This window comes from Carcharodon carcharias, chromosome 15, assembly GCF_017639515.1.
Source record: "Carcharodon carcharias isolate sCarCar2 chromosome 15, sCarCar2.pri, whole genome shotgun sequence".
In the NCBI taxonomy this organism is placed as follows: domain Eukaryota; kingdom Metazoa; phylum Chordata; class Chondrichthyes; order Lamniformes; family Lamnidae; genus Carcharodon; species Carcharodon carcharias.
The window spans coordinates 20224747-20245800 of NC_054481.1; the positions used below are offsets into that span (position 1 = coordinate 20224747).

General features: G+C 43.7%; 1 protein-coding gene across 1 annotated transcript in view; it reads left to right on the plus strand.

Moving 5' to 3' along the window:
- Nucleotides 1-21054, plus strand: part of LOC121287977 (voltage-dependent T-type calcium channel subunit alpha-1H-like) — a 617188-nt gene that overhangs the window by 300259 nt on the left and 295875 nt on the right. Inside the window, exons 2-4 of the mRNA XM_041206154.1 lie at nt 5830-5941; nt 6240-6373; nt 15153-15250. Of these exons, the coding sequence (XP_041062088.1) occupies nt 5830-5941; nt 6240-6373; nt 15153-15250 (344 nt within the window). The remainder of the gene's footprint in view (nt 1-5829; nt 5942-6239; nt 6374-15152; nt 15251-21054) is intronic.

A 21054-nucleotide genomic window follows, 5' to 3' on the forward strand; every position in this document is an offset into this window, starting at 1 on the left:
GAAGAATAATAGATGGTTAAAAAGATAGATAAATGTAGAATGGGATCATGACTTCAACCTAACCATAAACAGCTGGACAAGTTGGCAAAGGTTCAAAGTAGTAAATGAAAATATAGAACAAATGTCAGGAAATTCTTCATCACACAAGGCTTAATCAACACATGGTATGAAGTTCTGGGCATTGCAGTAGAGATTAAAAACCCTTGGGATTATTTGAGACAGTTGGATGCTGTGATAGGGAGAACCTGTTGTCACAATTCAAGGTTTTAGAAGATAGTTATGCATTGGATTATGGTTTTGATTTAGGGTAAAATGGAGGAAGGAAAGGGGCCATGTGATCTCTTCTGAATTCTGCTGACAGTAGACCTGGGTGGCTTGAATTAAAGGAGGACCTAGATTGTTAACTGGGAAGATGTAAGAAGTTCACACTTGTGAACAATGGAAGAAGCATCTGTGCTGACAATGAATAGCTTGTTAGCCTTCAAGTCCCAGGGAGGTGTTGACAATGTCAGGCTGTAAACAGTTATACTTTAAACTGGCTACTTGGTTCCAAGATATAATACAGTTATAGTCTAAAGGATAGCTAATCAGCATTTCTACCTGGATGCAAGGCCCATGTGATTCATGTTGCCATTGAGATGGGTTTTGAGAGGGGAAGGGTCCGTAGCCAGTTATTTGTGGGATCATTTACAGACTTTCCTAATATACCCCTGAAATTCTCAGGCAAGGCAGTCTGCCAGGATATGTTAGAGAGAGAGAGAGCAGATAGAGGTGGTAAGTCTCTGTGGTTCGCCACGAAGGGATACAGATGGGAGATTGCACTTGGGTTGAAAAGCCCAAATTTGTGAGGATCTAAAATGAGACTGGAAGATTTGCCAAGCTTGAGCGAGAGGGAGAGAACCTCCAAGTTCTGTGGTTAAAAGTCATCAGGCTGGGCAAGGAAAAGAACTGAAGTTAACCCATTAATTACTTTGGATTGATTGTGGGAGAAATGATTGTCTACTTAAGGGACAGTGTAAAGTATAACTGTGAAGTGGAATTTTTGGTTGTGTTAAATGTAAAAGGGGAATGTTCTGTTCTGTAGTTTAAACTATAAGTTGCCTATAAATATAGTGTTTGGTCAATATTGCTTTTGATTTGTTACGGTGAAAATCTTAAAATGTGAAATCTTGTCATGTTATCCTTTCAGCTATTCGCTTGAGGTTTGAATTTCTTTTTAAAAGTTATCAGACTCTACCAGGATTGTAACGCTAAGTTCTTCCTTTTAATTTATTCATTCACGGGATGTGGGCACCATTGGCTAGGCTAGCAATTATTGCTGATCACTAATTGCCATTGAGAAGGCATTGGTGAGCCCCCTTCTTGAACCGCTGTGGTCCTTGTGATGTAGGTACACTCACAATGCTGTTAAGAAGGGAGTTCAGGATTTTGACCCTGCAACAATGAAGGAACGGCAATATAGAATGGTGTTATGGTTCCAAGTCAAGATGTTGTGTGGCTTGGATGGGAACTTGCAGGTAGTGATGTTCCTATGCACCTGCTACCCCTGTCCTTCAAGGTGGTAGAGGTCGTTGGTTTGGAAGGTGCTGCCAAGGAAGCTTTGGTGAGTTGCTGCAATGCATCTTGCAGATGGCACATACTGCTGCCACTGTGCGTCGGTGGTGGAGGGAGTGAATGTTGAAGGTGGTGGATGGGGTGCCAACTGCTTTCTCCTGGATGATGTTGAGCTTCTTGAGTGTTTCTGGAGATGCACTGATCTGAGCAAGTGGAAAGTATCCCATCACATTCCTGGCTTGTGCCTTGTAGGTGGTCAACAAGCTTAGTAGGGTCAGGAGTTGAGTTTCTCACTGCTGAATTCCTAGCCTTTCACCTGCTCTTGTAGCCTCAGTATTTATATGGCCAGTCCTGTTTAGTTTCTAGTCAATGGTGGCCCCCAGGATGTTGTTATTGGGGGATTAAGCAGTGGATATACCACTGAATGTCAAGGCGAGATGGTTAGATTCTCTCTTGTTGGAGATGGTCTTTGCCTGGCACTTGTGTGGCGTGAATGTTATTTGCCACTTATCAGTATTTGTTCCACGGCATGGACGCATCTCAGCCAGGCTGACCCATCGCCATTCTGGACTATCTCCATGGTGCTCTTCGCCCTTTTCATCTGCAATGACAACAGGAATTTATGCTAGCCTGATATATAGTGCATGAAGGGATATTGCTCTTCACTGCATCTGTGCATCGCAGTGCTCATTCACATGTGGCCTGTTTGCACCTATATGAGCTGCATACACCTCAGTGCTGAAGCTGAGGTATATACCATGTCTCAACCTTAGCTACAGCATGCAGATATGACTCTTGGAATTCTGTGTAGGTGAACCAAGCTACTCACCTTGCCAGAATGCAGCAGGTCATTGAACCTTTTCCTGTACTGAATCAATGAGCTCTGATGATCTCCTGTTGCACTCATCGCAGCCGTTATTTGAATCCAGGAGCATTAAGATGGCTAACTAGGCAGAGAATTTGTCTCTTCTGGACCACTTGCACCAAAATGTGAAGGTTCTGGTCAGAAAAGTGTGAGGCAGCTGAACCCATCCCTTCCCCCATGAATCCTCTGTGTGACATTGTATGAAGAAAAATGTAAGGCAAAAAGGGTCATGAGCCAGTCAGGTTACAGTATTGCGTGCTTATGTGCATTAACCATTTTCACCTTATCGTCAGTGATTACTGATAAGGTGTGGTGGCTAAACAAGCTCTGTGCAAATGCTTGGTGCAATGTTTGTTGCGGCTGTGAATCCAAGGTAACATGTTGTGCTCCACAACCACTGACAGCTCAACTGGTTTCCTTCCCCTCAGTTACATTGTAATGTGGTGATAGTGTGCAGCTGTGAGGAACCTGGTCAAGAGTCAACAGTGTGGCACACCTTGATAAATGGGTGGCAAGAGGACAAGTAGGTGGGATAATGAGCATGGCAATTTTCATTAATTATCCATCACTGAGTTTAAACAGCTAACTACATGACAGCATAATATCTGTACCAGATAATAGGGGCATGACAATAGCTGTGTCTTGAAAATCCAGTCCATACTTTCAGTGGTTCGGTAGAGTCCACTTTGATTAGGCAACAACAAGACAATTCTCCCACAGAGAAAGCTCATTATGGGCCATCCGTTCTAGGGTCAGCTAACAGTTGGACAAAACATTTACAGCTTGGACACACACCTGACAAGGCAATGATGTCTCCAGGGACTTTGCCATTGACAACTTACCTCTCAAATGGGTCTTTCAGAAGGTCCGCTTTTTATCTGTCCTTGAGTTGCCCGACTCATGCCAGGCTTGTTTCTGATCCCTTGCTGCTTCCATTGTCATCTCTCCCAACTCCTATTCTAGCCCGCCCCACCAAACCAAAAATCGGAAGTTTGGGCAGACATTGTCAGAGGTCAGGTTCACGGAGTCGAGAATTCTTCCGTTTCTGTGCACCCGACCTGTTGTCAAAAGTCTACGCCACTGTCAAGACCTTAGTTGCTCGTCTGTTGAAGGGAATCGGTTGAGATCTTTGAATACTTAGGATATGTAACCTTCATTAAGAATTTTTGCTGTGAGTTGTGGAATCACTTTGCTAAATAATACAATTAATTTTAGACTCTCGTTCTTAGTGCTGAAATTGCAATTTTTTTGTCAAACAATTTTTTTTTAAATGACTCCTTATCCAGACAGTTATTCTTAAACCATAGGGGCCATCAATCAGAGGGGACGGTAACAACATGAATATTAAATTGGCTGAGTGGCAGGAAATAGGGAGTAGTGGTGAACAGTTGTTGTTTGGACTGGAGAGAGGTTTATAGTTGAATTCCCCAGGAGAAACACCTGACCTACCTACCTAATCCCACTTACCAGCACTTGGCCCATTGCCTTGAATGTTATGTGCCAAGTGCTTCTCCAGGTACTTTTTAAAGGATGTGAGGCAACCTGCCTCCACCACCCTCCCAGGCAGTGTGTTCCAGACCGTCACCACCCTCTGGGTAAAAAAGTTTTCCCTCACATCCCTCCTAAACCTCCTGCCCCTCACCTTGAACTATATGTGCACTAATCATTGAAGGTGACAGAACAGGCTAAAAGTGTGGATCATAATGCATAAGGCATCCTGGGCTTTATTAATAGGGGCAGAGAGTACAAAAGCAAAAAGTTATGATAATTTGGTTTAAACACTGGTTTGGCCTCAACTGAAGCATTGTGTATTGTGTCCAGTTCTAGACACCACTTTTTTAGGAAAGATGTGAAGGCATTAAAGAGGATGCAGACAAGATTCATGAGAATAGTTCCAGGTGTCACGACTCACTGGGGATAGTGCACTGTATTATCAAGCCCCACTGTTCCCCAAGCTGCAACAAAGGTGAAAAAGTTTGATCAAACCACCAGATTGCCCCAATTCTACCTAACTATTTAATTTAGGTTAACAGAATATAAGTACCAGGTTTGTAAACTTAATAAGTAAATAACTGTTCATGGAGCAAACTGTCATTAACCAGTGGCAAAAGAAATAAATATGAACTGCTAATTTCTAACTCTATAACCTAAACTCTACTCCTTCTTAAATCCCTATACACACATACACAAGACACATAAGACACACAAAAACATGGATTTTAAGGGTGGGATGAAACAGTTCAATAGCACCAATTCCAGAGTATAGGATTCAATTGGTTGATTTTGATCGATGATTTCCAAATCCCTTTCAGTTCTTGTTGCTGATATGAGGTGGTCTTCCAGCAGTTTCAGTATTTAGTTCACTGGTTGAGCACTTGCTTTTCAATGTCTCTAACAGTGATTTTCCTCCTTTGCCTCTTGACAGGGATTTTGAGAGAGAGCAGGTTATAGAGATATGAGGAGAAAAAGCCAGCTGGCTTATTATTGTGGAATTACTGGAATCTACCACACACAGGAGAAAGAGGTTTTAGGTCTTGTTCCTTGCAGGCTAGGAGCTATTCTGCTGCACTGCTCTCACACAAAACCTGGTCAGGAGCCATTTAAAATATTGTTGCCAGGCAACTCCCCTGGTCCAGGACTCTTTTCTGGCACCACCCTGTCTTTCAAGGCACACTATGTTCCACGACTGCAACATTATATATAACTCTTATCCTGTTCCAGCAGACATGTCTTTCAAACTGCAGCCATTGTAATTTTAATCCACAGTCCAACAGAAAATAAAAAGATATGTTCCTTACACCAGATATGAGGAATTTCAGTTACCTAGATAGGGGGAAGAAGCTGGGACTGTTATCCTTAGAGATGAGCAGGTTGAGACGAGATTTGATAGAGGTATTCAAAATCATGAGGGGTCTGGACAGAATAGATGGAGAAAGCTGTTCCCATTGGTGGAAGGATTGAGAACCCAGAGGGCACAGATTTAAGGTAGTTGACAAAAAAAGCACTGGCAGCGAATGGTTAGGATCTAGAATGCAAGCTGCCGGAGAATGTGGTGGCAGCAGTATCAATCGTGGCGCTCACAAGGAAATTGAATCACTATCTGAAAGGAAAAAATTGCAGGGTTATGGGGAAAAGGCAGGGGAGTGATAGGTGAATTGGTCTTGCAGAGAGTCATCATGGACACGGCAGGCCAAGTGGCCTCCTTTTGTGCTGCAACCATTCTATGATTCCATGGTCTTTTCCTTTCTCAATTTACTTGTGTTTTCCTGGTCTCCAGTTTCCAGGTTAGTGCTTCGTTAGAGCATTAATTCATTATCTCTACCTCAGATTTGTTTTTTGTGAATTTCTCAACATGTTTTTCACTTATTCTTTATATGTTGCTCATTGTTGTCCTTAATTCAATGATTTACATGGTTCGAGCATGTCAGCATGTTGGTCATCCTTTTGAATTGTGTTACGTTGGGAATGTTTCAGCCTTGTGAAGATGTGGAATGTAAGTCTGAAAGGTGTACCATACTTCAGGTAAGATATCCTATCTTTGTTGTAAAATTAAATACACAAAAAAATGAACAGTCTATCCTGCCGCAAATTATGATATGATGCTTGCATATTTCTCAAATGCAAAAGATAGAATAAAGTTTGAGGCAATTTAATAAATGTAAAAGAGACTACAGTTCTAAATTTTGTAATGTTTTTATAGAATAATTTAATACCTAATGCATCAGGACAACATTTACTTTTTGCGTGCATATTATAAAGTGGGAAAATCACAGATCTTGATCTTAAATGTTTTAAAACTCGACTTTTTTTAAACCATCAGGCGTTTGATGACTTTATTTTTGCATTCTTTGCTGTGGAAATGGTCACAAAGATGGTGGCTCTTGGAATATTTGGGCAGAAGTGTTACCTGGGAGATACATGGAATCGCCTGGATTTCTTCATTGTAATGGCAGGGTTAGTAGTTTTTTCTTTAAAAAAAATCAATATTAGAAATGTTCGTGGAAACTTGACAGAAGGAGGCCTCAAATGGACCTGCTTGCAGAGGCCTTTAAAAGCTGCAAAGATTTTTAATGTAAGTCAGTGAAGCCTCTTACATTGTAATTTTATTTTTATTTAGCATTTAGACTTTCTTGAGCATATGTAATATGTCCTTTTTGACCTAAGTTCTTTTTATTGGAACAGAGGGTTTGCCAATATAGCTCCTTTCAGCTGTTATGTTCAAAGAAGGTGAAGGAGTCTGTGGAAGATTGCCAGGCACTTCAGGCTGCTCAAGAGTTGCTGAATGCCCCCTGCTCAGACCCTCCTTATGATATCTGGAAAAATTGGTCACATTCATAATTTGGTAGGTGTTGTTGCAGGCTCCTGTTCCCAAAACACCTGTGCCACAGAAGAAACTGGTTGCACCACAATTCGATATGTATAATTGACTAATCTCTATGGTGGAAGATTCTTCAGAAGAACTGCTATCACTGCATGCCATGCTTTGTGTGATGCTGCATAAAAGAAGGCAGAGTGATCAGGAGCCAACATTGTCTGTTTGGTTTTAGTTGCCAAGATATCAACAACCATATCTGTGGCCCCTTGCAAACTTATCTAAGAATGATCATGGTGTCCTAGTATTTCAGTGTCTGGATCAACAAGAGAGTCAAATGCTGAGCTGTGTGATCTGTTGCAAGGATCCTTCCAGCAACCGTGCAGCATGGATCCATGTGCAGGGACACGGAAGGCCAATTCTGGTCTCAAACTTGTCAGCACTTTCTGTAGACATGCAATACTGACTTGCCAGAGTGGCACAGAGGAAAATCATCTCTGCAAGCATCTCATGCAGCACCACCTCAATTTAAATACCATTAAAATGCGGGAGGGTAGGGGTGTGTGGGTGCTGGGCTGTCACTTGTCTACAGACTTGTCCTTGCACTTTGGGATCCTTTTTCCTTCATCCTGGCCTTCTACTAAATCCTGCTGCTCCACGTTTTGGCAAAACATATCACCCTATACCCATCAATGTTTGCATCTGAATTTATGAATAATTGAGAAAATAAGTTTCAAAAATTAAATGCTATTGGTACTTAAGATTTAACATGGGTGTGTGTTAAAACAATGCAAACCGAACAGGGAACTGATTTATACCTGGAGATGAAAATTGGTCCTATCTTTTATAAACCATAATACTATTTTTTATAAATCTATAAGGTCACTTCTCCCAGAGGTTAGCATTCTGTTTGCTTAGATAGATTGAGTGACAAATAGATTAAATTGTCCAAATCTCTTTTAACTTCTCGTTAAACCATTTCAATGCTATCCATGGATTATTCAGAGGTATCTGTTTGCCAATTTCTTACCTCTTCTTCAATTTTACTTTGAATCCAGTTAATTTGAATTTAATCTATTTTTGCGGGAGTTGGGTCAAAAGTTAGGGTAGTCCACTTGGAATATCACTTCTTCGAAAAAGGCAAGTAGGTTAGCCTTTGTGATGGTGCAGGTTGTTTCAATTTCTGACCACCAATGTGATATGATTTAAGAGTATTTTAATAAGATATTCCTGTTATAGTGGTCTTGCCTCGTTTACCATAATATCCCACGTAAACCAGAAATTTCAGCCCTGCAGTTGCATTTTCTCCCTGCAGAAACCTTCACCTTCTTACAACTTTCACAATTACAGATCACCGGTTCCCACAGCTCTGTTTTGTTCTCCATATCCATGCCAAGCATCAGTTTTTCAACTTGTCATTTTGGCAGCATTTCACAAGAAAATGTTGCTCTTCTCACTGTGATTAGTTCATATTGACAACTTCTAATCAGGTCACTGTTAGGTACAACTGGAAACCGCTGGAACCAATTAGAACACGTTCAGAGGTTAGCCAAAGGCTGATAAAATCATCTTTTTTCTCCCACAGCTGATTACATACAAACTTCCCAAGCAATCGCAGAAGGTGCAATATCTGCCCCTTTACCTCCTCATCATCCAAGGGCCTAAACACTCCTTTCAGGTGAAGCAGCACTCCACTTGCACCTCCTTCAACTTGGTCTCCTGCATTCGCAACTCCCAATGTAACCTCCTCTACACTGGGGAGACCAAACGCAGACTGGGTGGCCGCTTTGTGGAACACCTTTGGTGTATCTGCAAACATGAGCAAGACCTTCCTGTTGCTTACTATTTCAACACACCATCCTGCTCTCACTCCCGCTATCCTTCCTTGGCCTACTGCAATATTCCAGTGAAGTCCAACGCAAACTGGAGGAACATCACCTCATCTTCCAATTAGGCACTTTACAGCCTTCCGGACTTAACATTGAGCTCAACAACTTCAGACCATGAACTTTCTCCTCTATCGACACCCTTTTTTATCCTTTTTTTGCAAAATTCATTTTTGTTTTTTATCCACTTTATTGTTATTCATTTTTATTTTAATTCATTTATTCATTGTTTTACCCCCTTTTTATAATCCCCCCATATTCCATTTTCCATCCCTTTTCCCCCCACCACTGCCCCCTCCCCCCACCCCACCCCCACAAGGGCCATCTATTACTTATTCATGTTGTTCTTTTCAGAGTGCTTGCCCTTGTCCTGCTATTATCACCTTCTGCTTTCTTATCTTAATGCCAATATCAGCAACTTGTTTAGCCCTTACCACTACCATTAACACTTCCTTTGTCCTTTTGTTCATGACATCTTTGTCAATTTCTCCTTTGCCCCCACCTGTCACTGGCCTTCTATCCAGCTTCACCTGCTCCACCCTCCCCGCTTAAACAGTAGAAATTTCGTCACATTCCTACTTCTCTGTAGCTCTGAAAAGGGTTATACGGACTTGAATTGTTAACTCTGTTTCTCCCTCCACAGATGCTGTCAGACTTGCTGAGTTTTCCCAACATTTTCTGTTTTTGTTTCATACAAACTTGAGGCAGTCAAGTGTTAAGATAGGCTGAGAATTTTTGAGAATTGAAGTCACAAGACGCTTTTGTTTCACACTTGTCCCCAAACAGGTTATATAGAATGAACTCCTTAAATTAAGCTTTTTAAAACTTAATTTCCTCAGAGGAACATTCTGGGCAATGCCTGGCTACTGTAGGGATTTTTTTCTCTAACACTTGTTGCAGACATAGGAACATAAGACCTTAGGAGGGATTTTATTCTTTAACACTTGTTGCAGACAGAGGAACATAAGACCTTAGGAAATGGGAGCTGGAGTGGGCCATTTGGCCCCTTGAGCCTGCAGCTAGCATTCAATTAGATAATAGTTGGTCTTCTACCTCAGTGGCATTTTTCCGCACCATCCCCATTTCCCTTGATGCCTTCGGTCTCTGTCTTGAACATAGTTAATGACTTATCCTCCACAGCCTTCTGCAATAGAGAATTCCAAAGATTTACCACCCTCTGAGTGAAGAAATTCTTCCTTATTTCAGTCCTAAATGGCCTACCCCTTATTCTGAGACTGTTTCCCTGGTTCTAGACTCACCAGCCAGGATAAACATCCTTCCTGTGAGTACCTTGTGGACCCCTGTAAGATTTTTGTACGTTTCAATGAGATTACCTCTCATGCTTCTAAACTCTCGAGAATACCAGCCCAGCCTCCTCAAATCTTTCTTCATAGGACAATTACCGCCATCCTAGGAATCAGTTTGGCGAAACTTTGTTGTTACTGCACCAGTGGAATTTCCAGAGTCCGGAAATATAATCTTTCTGTGGGGAAACTCAAGAAAGAGCCCAAACCCCATGTAATAAAGTGATTATCATCCTTGCTTGTAAATGAGGATTTACATTAATAATCAGTAAGTGTATAGAGGCCACCCCAGAACGGGCACAAATGGGCAGATGCCCCTTAAAGCACAATGTTCGGCTCTTATTCCTGGAAGATACACTTTATGGACTTACCTTTGTGTTTTAAATGGCATAACGAATTTTACTTCTGGTAGAAAGTTCAAAAAGGAAACATGGGCTAAAATGTTGGCAATAAGAGCAGACAAACAATGAACATTTTTGTTTGACATTCCTCTGCCATTTCATTGGGAGGACATTAGCCCATTTATTTTGTTGTTAAACTATTTTTATTTTCATACTAGAAATGTCTCAACTCTTCTAGGATAAACTGTTTTTGGTTTGAAAGGCAACATTGCTGTGGACTCCAAAATATATAAGTAGAAAATAAACCTTTTTTCTTTATTATTACAATCCCTTTAGTAATTTCTAAATTCAGCATATATTGCAAATTGTACTTTTGTGTTTTAGGACTTGTGTCCTGCAATAATATTGGGCATACTTGGTGTTTACCATTGATCAGAAACTGGACCAGCCATCTAAATGCTCTGGCAACAAGAGCAGGTCAGAGGCTGGGAGCTCTGTGGTGAGTTCTCCTGACTCATCTCCTGACTGCTCAATGCCTGTCCACCATCTGCAAGGCACAAGTCAGGAGTATGATGGAATACTGTCCACTTGCCTGGATGAATGCGGCTCCAACAATACTCAAGAAGCTGCAGACTATCTAGGACAAAGCAGCCTGCTTGATTGGCACCTCTTCCGTCAACCCAAACATTCACTCCCTCCAGCACTGATGCACAGTGGCAGCAGTATGTACTATATACAAGATGCATTGCAGCAACTTTCAACAGCACCTTCCAAACCTGTAACCTCTACCACCTAGAAGATGGGAACACCACGACCTGCAAGTTCCCCTCATGGTTCTGACTTGGAACTATATCATCGTTCCTTCACTGTCACTGGATCAAAATCCCTTAATCCTAAAAGCACATTAGGCAATGAATGCTGGCCTTGCCAGCGATTCCCACATCGCATAAAAGAAAATAAATACTTACAGCTTAAGTTATCACCTGTCCATGCCACAGCCCATTTCAGTGTAAACCCCCAACTTTGCATGTCACAAAGCCTATTATCAACAATCTTTCTGAACTGGCAACTTTTTCAGGACTATTAGCTTTTGAAGATTGCACAAAGTTTCTCTGTTCATATGTGTGTCTGTAAGCTACTCCAGCAAACAATACTATCAAAAACCACACTCAATAAGTCTTTTATTACAAATTAACCAACTGGATTTATCGACAGAGATTAAACAAAGCAGACAACACAACAAGGATACCTCTAGCCAGCTAGGATCTTTTAAATGTACACTGCTGCAGACAACAGTGAATGTAATAAAAGTCATTATCAGCAGTCTGTAAAATGCTTGACTATTCACTTTTCAGTTCTGCTTTTCTCAGGATCACACATAGGTGGCTCAATTTTTCTCTCCTTTCTTTGTTTTAACTGTCACAAATCACAATGACCTATTTACCTGTATTTCACACCTGTCATAGAAACTGACTGATTTTTATTGCATTGAAAAGTGAATTTGTCATCAGTTTAGAAGAGGATCAATTTATTCTTATAAAAACAAAAAACTGCGGATGTTGGAAATCCAAAACAAAAACAGAATTAACTGGAAAAACTCAGCAGGTCTGGCAGCATCGGCGGTGAAGAAAAGAGTTGACGTTTCGAGTCCTCATGACCCTTCAACAGAACTGATTGAATATTAGAAGAGGGCGAAATATAAGCTGGTTTAAGGTGGGGAGTGGGGGGAGAGAAGTGGGGGTGGTGGAGGTGTGGTTGTAGGGACAAGCAAGCAGTGATAGGAGCAGATAATCAAAAGATCTCACAGACAAAGGAACAAAGAAGTGTTGAAGGTGGTGATATTTTCTAAACGAATGTGCTAATTAAGAATGGATGGCAGGGCACTCAAGGTACAGCTCTAGTGGGGGTGAGGTAGAGAGACTAGCAGGGCATACAAGATTTAAGAATAATGGAAATAGGTGGGAAAATAAAAATCTATATAAATTATTGGAAAAAACAAAAGGAAGGGGGAAGAAACGGAAAGGGGGTGGGGATGGAGGTGGGAGTTCAAGATCTAAAGTTGTTGAATTCAATATTCAGTCTGGAAGGCTGTAAAGTGCCTAGTCGGAAGATGAGGTGCTGTTCCTCCAGTTTGCATTGGGCTTCACTGGAACAATGCAGCAAGCCAAGGACAGACATGTGGGCAAGAGAGCAGGGTGGAGTGTTAAAATGGCAAGTGACAGGGAGGTTTGGGTCTTCCTTGCGGACAGACCGCAGGTGTTCTGCAAAGCGGTCGCCCAGTTTACATTTGGTCTCTCCAATGTAGAGCAGACCACATTGGGAGCAATGAATGCAGTAGACTAAGTTGGGGGAAATGCAAGTGAAATGCTGCTTCACTTGAAAGGAGTGTTTGGGCCCTTGGACAGTGAGGAGAGATGAAGTGAAGGGGCAGGTGTTGCATCTTTTGTGTGGGCATGGGGAGGTGCCATAGGTAGGGGTTGAGGAGTAGGGGGTGATGGAGGAATGGACCAGGGTGTCCCAGAGGGAACGATCCCTACGGAATTCCGCTGGGGGGGAGGGGGGTGAAAGGAAGATGTGTTTGGTGGTGGCATCATGCTGGAGTTGGCGGAAATGGCGGAGGATGATCCTTTGAATGCGGAGGCTGGTGGAGTGATAAGTGAGGACAAAGGGGACCCTATCATGTTTCTGGGAGGGAGGAGAAGGTGTGAGGGCGGATGCGCGGGAGATGGGCCGGACACGGTTGAGGGCCCTGTCAACGACCGTGGGTGGAAAACCTCGGTTAAGGAAGAAGGAGGACATGTCAGAGGAACTGTTTTTGAAGGTAGCATCATCAGAATAGATGCTACGGAGGCGAATGAACTGAGAGAATGGGATGGAGTCCTTACAGGAAGCGGGGTGTGAGGAGCTGTAGTCGAGGTAGCTGTGGGAGTTGGTAGACTTGTAATGTATATTGGTGGACAGTCTATCACCAGAAATTGAGACAGAGAGGTCAAGGAAGGGAAGGGAAGTGTCAGAGATGGACCATGTGAAAATGATGGAGGGGTGGAGATTGGAAGCAAAATTAATAAACTTTTCCAAGTCCTGACGAGAGCATGAAGCAGCACCGAAGTAATCATCGATGTACCGGAGAAAGAGTTGTGGAAGGGGGCCGGAGTAGGACTGGAACAAGGAATGTTCCACAAACCCCATAAAGAGACAGGCATAGCTGGGGCCCATACGGGTACCCATAGCCAGACCTTTTATTTGGAGAAAATGAGAGGAGTTAAAGGAGAAATTGTTCAGTGTGAGAACAAGTTCAGCCTTCGGAGGAGAGTAGTGGTGGATGGGGATTGTTCGGGCCTTTGTTCAAGGAAGAAGCTAAGGGCCCTCAGACCATCCTGGTGGGGGATGGAGGTGTAGAGGGATTGGACGTCCATGGTGAAGAGGAAGCGGTTGGGGCCAGAAAACTGGAAATTGTTGATGTGATGTAAGATGTCAGAGGAATCACGGATGTAAGTGGGAAGGGACTGGACAAGGGGAGAGAAGGGAGTCAAGATAACGAGTAATGAGTTCCATGGGGCAGCACAGGCTGACACGATCAGTCTACCAGGACAGTTCTGTTTGTGGATTTTGGGTAGGAGGTATAAGCGGGCCGTCTGAGGTTGGGCGACTATCAGATTGGAAGCTGTGGGAGGAAGATCTCCAGAGGAGATGAGGTCAGTGACAGTCCTGGAAACAATGGCTTGATGTTCAATGGTGGGGTCATGGTCCAGGGAGAGGTAGGAGGAAGTGTCTGCGAGTTGACGCTCAGCCTCTGCGAGGTAGAGGTCAGTGTGCCAGACAACAACAGCATCACCCTTGTCAGCGGGTTTGATGACAATGTTGGGGTTGGACCTGAGAGAACGGAGTGCAGTAAGGTCAGAGAGAGACAGACTAGAATGGGTGAGAGGAGCAGAGAAATTGAGATGACTAATGTCACGCCGACAGTTCTCAATGAAAAGATCAAGAGAAGAATTCAGAGGGAGGGGTCCAGGTGGATGGAGAATATTGGAGGTGGGTAAAAGGATCTGGTGGGGGTGGGGACAGAGGGACAGGCAGGGGTGGAGGGTCCTAGATGGGTGTTGGTGTCGATGAGTTAATGGAGCGTTGTTGTGGAGCCATTATTTTTAAATCTTGTATGCCCTGCTAGTCTTTCCACCCCACCCCCACTAGAGCTGTACCTTGAGTGCCCTGCCATCCATTCTTAATTGGCACATTTGTTTAGAAAATATCACCACATTCAACACTTCTTTGTTCCTTTGTCTGTGAGATCTTTTGATTATCTGCTCCTATCACTGCTTGCTTATCCCTACAACCACACCACCTGCACCCCCCCAACTTCTCTTCCCCCCCCCCTCCCCCACCTTAAACCAGCTTATATTTCACCCCTCTTCTAATATTCAATCAGTTCTGTTGAAGGGTCATGAGGACTCGAAACGTCAACTCTTTTCTTCTACGCCGATGCTGCCAGACCTGCTGAGTTTTTCCAGGTAAATCAATTTATTCTTGTTTGTTTACATCAATTGGTATAATTACTAAAATAATTTGAAACTTTTACTGTGCAATGTTTATAAACCATCAGTAACTACTACGTGTTCAAGATGTAGTATTTATATGCTAATCACAAATGAATGTGCCTTGACTATTATATTTGACTTAGGCAAGCAAAGCACTGTCAGGAGCTCAAAGCCAGAAAATTACCCCTGATAATGGATAAGCATCTGTCTTGAGCAGTGTAATGGGCAAGCATACCTTCAAAGGAACATTTTCACAGAAAAAAATGATTATTTTCTCAAAATAGTTTTGAATAACAACATTTAACATGGTTTGAATGATAAATATATATGAATATACATATATTTTTGATCCTAGGATGCTGGAATATTCACTGGATGGCCACAATGCAAGTCTCTCAGCAATCCGAACTGTCCGGGTTCTCAGGCCATTAAGAGCCATTAATAGAGTTCCTAGTAAGTCTACGATTTCCTTTTATTTTCAGAATTGATGTATATTATTTCTGACTTCTGTATTGACTTTAGCACAGCTGATAGTAAGTGATTCTCCCTCGACTTTTACAAGGTTTTGTTCGTGTATAGCTTGGAAGTCACTGCTAAGTTTCAAGACTGGATTTTCTTCTGCTGATTGAAGAAAGGGAATATTTTGGGCATGAAATCTTTTGGGCCTTCAATCCTGCTATAGATGACAGAATTCAACCATTGTTGACTCAGTTCAAACCCCACCAAAGTTTATTTTTTATTAATTGGTGGGATGTTGGTGTCATGAGCATTTATTGCCCATCCATAATATCTTTGATAAGGTGGTGGTGAGCCACCTTCATGAACCACTGCAATCCTTTTGGATTTGGTACAACCATAGTGCTGTCAGTTATACAGATCCAGGATTTTCACCTAGTGATGATGAAGGAACAACATAGAAGAAGCCTTAAGGAGTTGCTGCCGTGCATCTTGTAGATGTTGTGTAGTACAGCCATGGTGCGTGGTGGTGGAGGGAGGAATGTTTAAGGTGGTAGATGGGGTGTTGAAATGGACTGTTTTGTCCCAGATGGTGTTTTTGGAGCTGCATTCATCCAAGCAAGTGGAGGTTGTTCCATTACACTCTTGACTTGTGATTTGTAGATGGTGGAAAGGGTTTTGGGATTCAAAAGCTGAGTTACTCGCCACAGAGCTTCCAGTCTCTGACCTGCTCTTGTAGCCACAGCATTTATGTGGCTGGTTCAGTTAAGTTTGTAGTCAATGGTGACACCCATCCCCGCCCCACACCACCCGCTCCCCCACCCTGGCTCCCCAGCTGTTGATACTGGGAGATTCAACAATCGTAATCCTGTTTAAAGTCAAGGGGAGATGGCTTATTCTTTTTTGTTGGAGGTGGTCATTGCCTTGCACTTCTGGGGCATTCATGTTACTTGCCACTTCTCAGCCCAAGCCTGAATGTTGCTGCATATGGACATGATTGCACAGTGTTCAATTTCATTCAAAGTGAACATCCCCATTTCTCACCTTATGATGGAGGGCGTTGATGAAGCAGCTGAAGATGGTGGGGCCTTGGACACTGTAGGACACACAGTTTGCAGAGTTATAGCAGGTCACTTTATCAATGCTGTATAAAAACCAATATGAAAGTTCAAGGTCTGCTGTAAACACGTTTTGTATTGATTTGGAAACCTTCTGACAGACTTCTGTCAGAACTATGCTGGTGTGTGCTGGAAGGTTTTGTGGCCCTCATCTGCTTTGTAAAAGTTTCAGGATTTTAAAATTTTCTTTACTTAACTAAATAATGTTGATTTTAAAAATAGATTGCACACTAATACTTAGTTATATACATGGAGGAACACAGGTAGATTTCACAAATTTCACTGTATTTTACAGCTGGATTTCAGCCAGTCAGTTATACTTAAGGCTGCAGGCTACAGTTGGACTGGGATCACAGAGCTGGATTTAGTCAGCCTGACGGGGATCTCACATACCAGTTGGGAAACTGGCAGGGAATCCCTGTCTGTTCAATGAGGGAGGCCCAATGGCACTAAGTGCCCGCCAGGCAGTTAATTGTCCACCGTTGGGCCTTCCCCAGGATTAAGGACTCCAGCAGTGGAATTCCCTCCCACCGAGAGCTGCTAATCAATCAGAGGCCAACAGCTCCTTATTGCCATCAGCGCTACTGGGCGCAGTGGCAGCTGCTATCAATTCACTCACCAGAGGCCTGGGATTGTCGAGGGTCCCCAAACCAAAGGTGAGTGAGGATGAGATGGGAATCGTGGGTGGGAGTTGCAAGCGGGGAGGACGGAGGAGTCAAGGAGACAAGGTCAGGAGTTGGCTTTCAGTGCAGCACTTCTTCTCTGCGCCCCCATACCCCTTCACCCCCACCACCACTTCCCAAGGCTGGATTGGGCAGAGAGTGCCTGATAACGAGGGACCTCCTGGGAGGGCACTGGGTTTGTTGGGCAGCTTTTGGGGGGGGCACAGGAAAGCCATGTGACTCCCATTTAATTCCTGATCCACCACCAAATTGTGGAGTGCTCAGGGATAATGGTTGCCAATCGCTCATTAATGAGCTTAACTGACATTGTGCTACTGGTGGACAAGAATCCAACATCAGAACCTTCTGCCCTCTGACTTAATTGGCCAGTGGGGTTGGAGATTTTGCTGTTGCGGGAAATAATGCAGGGCCTTTCCCGTGATTAAGTGGGCTTGTCCACCATGGTTCCTGCCACAATAGGCTGCATAAAATCCGGCCGATGATCTTAATTGTAACTACATCGTTCCTGACAGTTATAAAGATAAACGGAGTAAACTTTGCATTCTTTTACATAGTTTGTGCTGTTTTTCTCTCCTACAAGGTGGAGTCACTATGCTCTGTGTTGTTCCCAGTTGAGAAGGTGTACAAGGCAGTCTGCAACCAGAATTCTGGCTGTGCCATTCTGTTTCTCTGTCCTCCTGTTTGGAAGGTCATTTTAGACATTTTCTTGCATGCAAAGAATGTGGTAGAGAAGCTAGTTGTTGTTAAAAGAAATATTTTGATATCAGAGCAGTTTTCTTAATACATCAGATATCAGTATTTGAACCACAGCACCTATCAAGCTAATAAGTCAGGAAGAAAAACAAACACTTTAATAATAACACCTTTTATGGTACAAATGGGAAAAGCAAGGGGCAAGTGTGTAATGCTAGTTATATTTCAATGGCGATAGATTCCTGATGGTGCAGGCCAATATGACTCCATTGATGGGTTTCTGTTAACCATTGTGAGGAGTTCTGCTGCCACTCTTCAGTTTCTTGTAACACTTTCAATATGGGGAAAATCTCTGCCCTGTCACTGCTTTGTCTTGCACATTGGAGGTATGTTGCAGTGCACCAATCCAGTTATCACTGCATTGTACAAAACATTGCAGGGCTGTTTCAGTGCAACTCTGCTTAAATCTTCATTACTGTAACTTAAGAAACAGACGCTAAGAATCATTGTGTTTGAAGTTGGAGTTATTTTGAGAAGCAAATCAGAATGAATTGAAAATAGGATGCAAAGTCATAATGTTTCTGCTTATATCTGTCTAGATCTTGTTAAATGCAGTTACTATAGATAGAGTAAATTGTACCTGACTTCCTTTGTTCCTGGAGGCACTAGTAATTATGTTATCGCTTTGAACATTTATTATGCTAATTAAAATCGCTTCTACAGTTGCAGTAACATGTACAAATAAGTAACAGTATGCATGAGTAAATTGCATTGAATAAACATTTAACAATGCAATGGAGGACAAAGAAATTAACTGAACATTCAGAATTTTAGCAGTGTAAGCTTTCACTAACTGCGTGCTTTTGTAACATATGCAAAATTGAAATAGCTCATTAATGTTTCAGTGAAAATGTGTGTCTGAAAGTGTGCTTTGAGTTTCAAAAATAACTGGGGTGCCCAATAGTATGCCACCAGTACAGCTAACTAGCCAGATGAATATGGGCTAGGCCAAGTTGAAACTTCTGCAAATGTACCTCATGTATACTGACCATTTAAGCGTTACAAGAAAACATTAATACACATTTTGAACTTTACAGTCAGCAGATTCCAGATTCAACAAATTGAGAATTAAGAACCAATAATAACCGATACAGTTTATGTTTGTCGAATTAAACAGCTAAACTTGACATTAGAATTTAAAGGTTAGAATTTTCCTTTTGGCGTTCGGGGTCAAGGCACATGTAAAATGATGCGCAGTAACGTCGGGCGAGTGCCCCGACATCACCGCATACCATTGCAATATTTCGTTGGTTGGGTGCGCGATGATATCCGTTGCACACCCGCCATTAATTAACGGGCCACTTAAGGATTTTGAGGCGCCAATCAATGGCGATTTTTCAGCCCCCGTGCGATCTTCAGGTCAGCGCATGGGTGCAACAAGCAGGCAGGTAGGACACATTCGTATAAACCTCATCCACGGGCGGGCTAAGAGGGCTCAGCGGGGTCACGGGTGTGCTCAGTCAAATACTGTTTTTTCAAAGTTACTGATACTTGCCCATGTGATCTGCAATACTTCAAAACGCATACCAGCTGCTCTGTCTGGTCTAACAACCTTCAGGTCCGCACTCTGTAGTGAGGAATCTTCTTTGGGCCTTCAGGTTTCAGGAAGCCTTCCCTTAGCCTAGGAATGGGAGCTAAACTCTCCACTGGAGGCACCACCTCTGAGGAGAAAGGGAGGGCTAGAAGGGGGAGGAGGCCAGGAGTGACATTCAGCCCCCAGGGGAGGATAGGCACAAGGGGTGCAGGGACAAGAGGTAGTCCATGGCAGAAGGGGCCGCAGAAGACAACACTAATTTGCTGCCAGGGTATACAGGCAGCAAAGCAGCTACCTAAATACGTCTGAGGTGCAGTGCTGAAGGAGGCTCCATCTCTCAAGGGAGACAGTCAACTATATCTGTCAGATGATTGATCCTGAGATCTCTGCGAACTTTGTGGGTGGACACCCCATGCCAGTGGCTCTAAAGGTCTCAGCTGCCCTCAACTTCTTTGCCTCTGGATCCTTCCAGGTGTTGGTGGGTTATCTCTGCGGTGTCTCCCAATCAGCTGTCCATACTTGTATCAAACAGGTTACTCTGTTCAGGCATGCATTGACCTTCATCCACTTCTGTTGGGACCAGGCAAGCCAGACACACTGAGCCAGAGGCTTCGCAGCCATTACTGGCTTCCCCCACTTCTAGGGTGCAATAGACTGCACACATGTGGCTATCAAGGCGCCAGCAGGTGAGCCTAGTGCCTTCGTCAACAGGAAGGGCTTCCACTCCATGAATGTGCAGATAGTGTGTGATTACAGGATGCTGATTTTACAAACCTGTGAGTCTGTGCAAGGTACCCAGGCAGCTCCCACGGCGCCTACATCCTGTGCAAGGTCCCCAGTTGTTGCAGCCTCGCCAGATGCAACAGTCACTGGCAGAAGGGTGGAGGAGCTCCGCCCTCACCCGGAGCACCCTGAGAAGTGCCCGCAGAGACAACAGGCAGCTGCTGCGCTGATGTGAGGTCTCTTTGGACCTCTACGCTTACTGTGGATGGATGGGCACCGAGCTGGGAAATTTGGTGCCCAGACCATCTCCCACATTGGCACTGACCAGCTGAGGTCAATCCTGAGGTGAGGGCTTGCTGGTCCAAGCGCATCCCCAGGAAGCCCTGATTGGTCTCCTGGAGGAGCCTCTCCACGAGAGTCACCACTCTCTCTATAGAGGACGCATGGCGCTTGGCCATGAGGCTCATTGCTTCGGCGATGGTCCGCATAGACTCCTCCACCACGGACACCAAGCCAAGCATAGCCTCATGTACCTCCACCAGATGCTCCCGCACACCCTGCTGCACTTTCTGCGTTTGCTGTGTCACAGACAACTCCAGAGGCACAACATTAGGCATCGACTGAGCATGTGCTTGGTCCCCAGCAGTTCTCCGACTGCTGGCGCTATGGGCACTCTCTGTCTTTGCCAGCTCCTCCAGTGACTGTGAAGTGCCCTCACCGCTGTGCCCCGGGACACTAGCTGATGTTCTAATTCCCACTGAGGTGCTAGTATCTGCGCTGGTGCCTGCCTGGCAGAGATGGTGTGACGCTGGTGGGTCCGTGACTTCAGGGCACTCAGGTGTGACAGGGGGCCCCTGCTGCTCCTCCTCCCGGCCCAGCTCCGCTGATGCTGAAAGGAAGAACAAGGACATTGGAGCAGTTAACATGGAGACAATGTCAATGTGTATCCCTGTCCCCCAGATCATTATGCACTCATCCTTCCATAAGCAA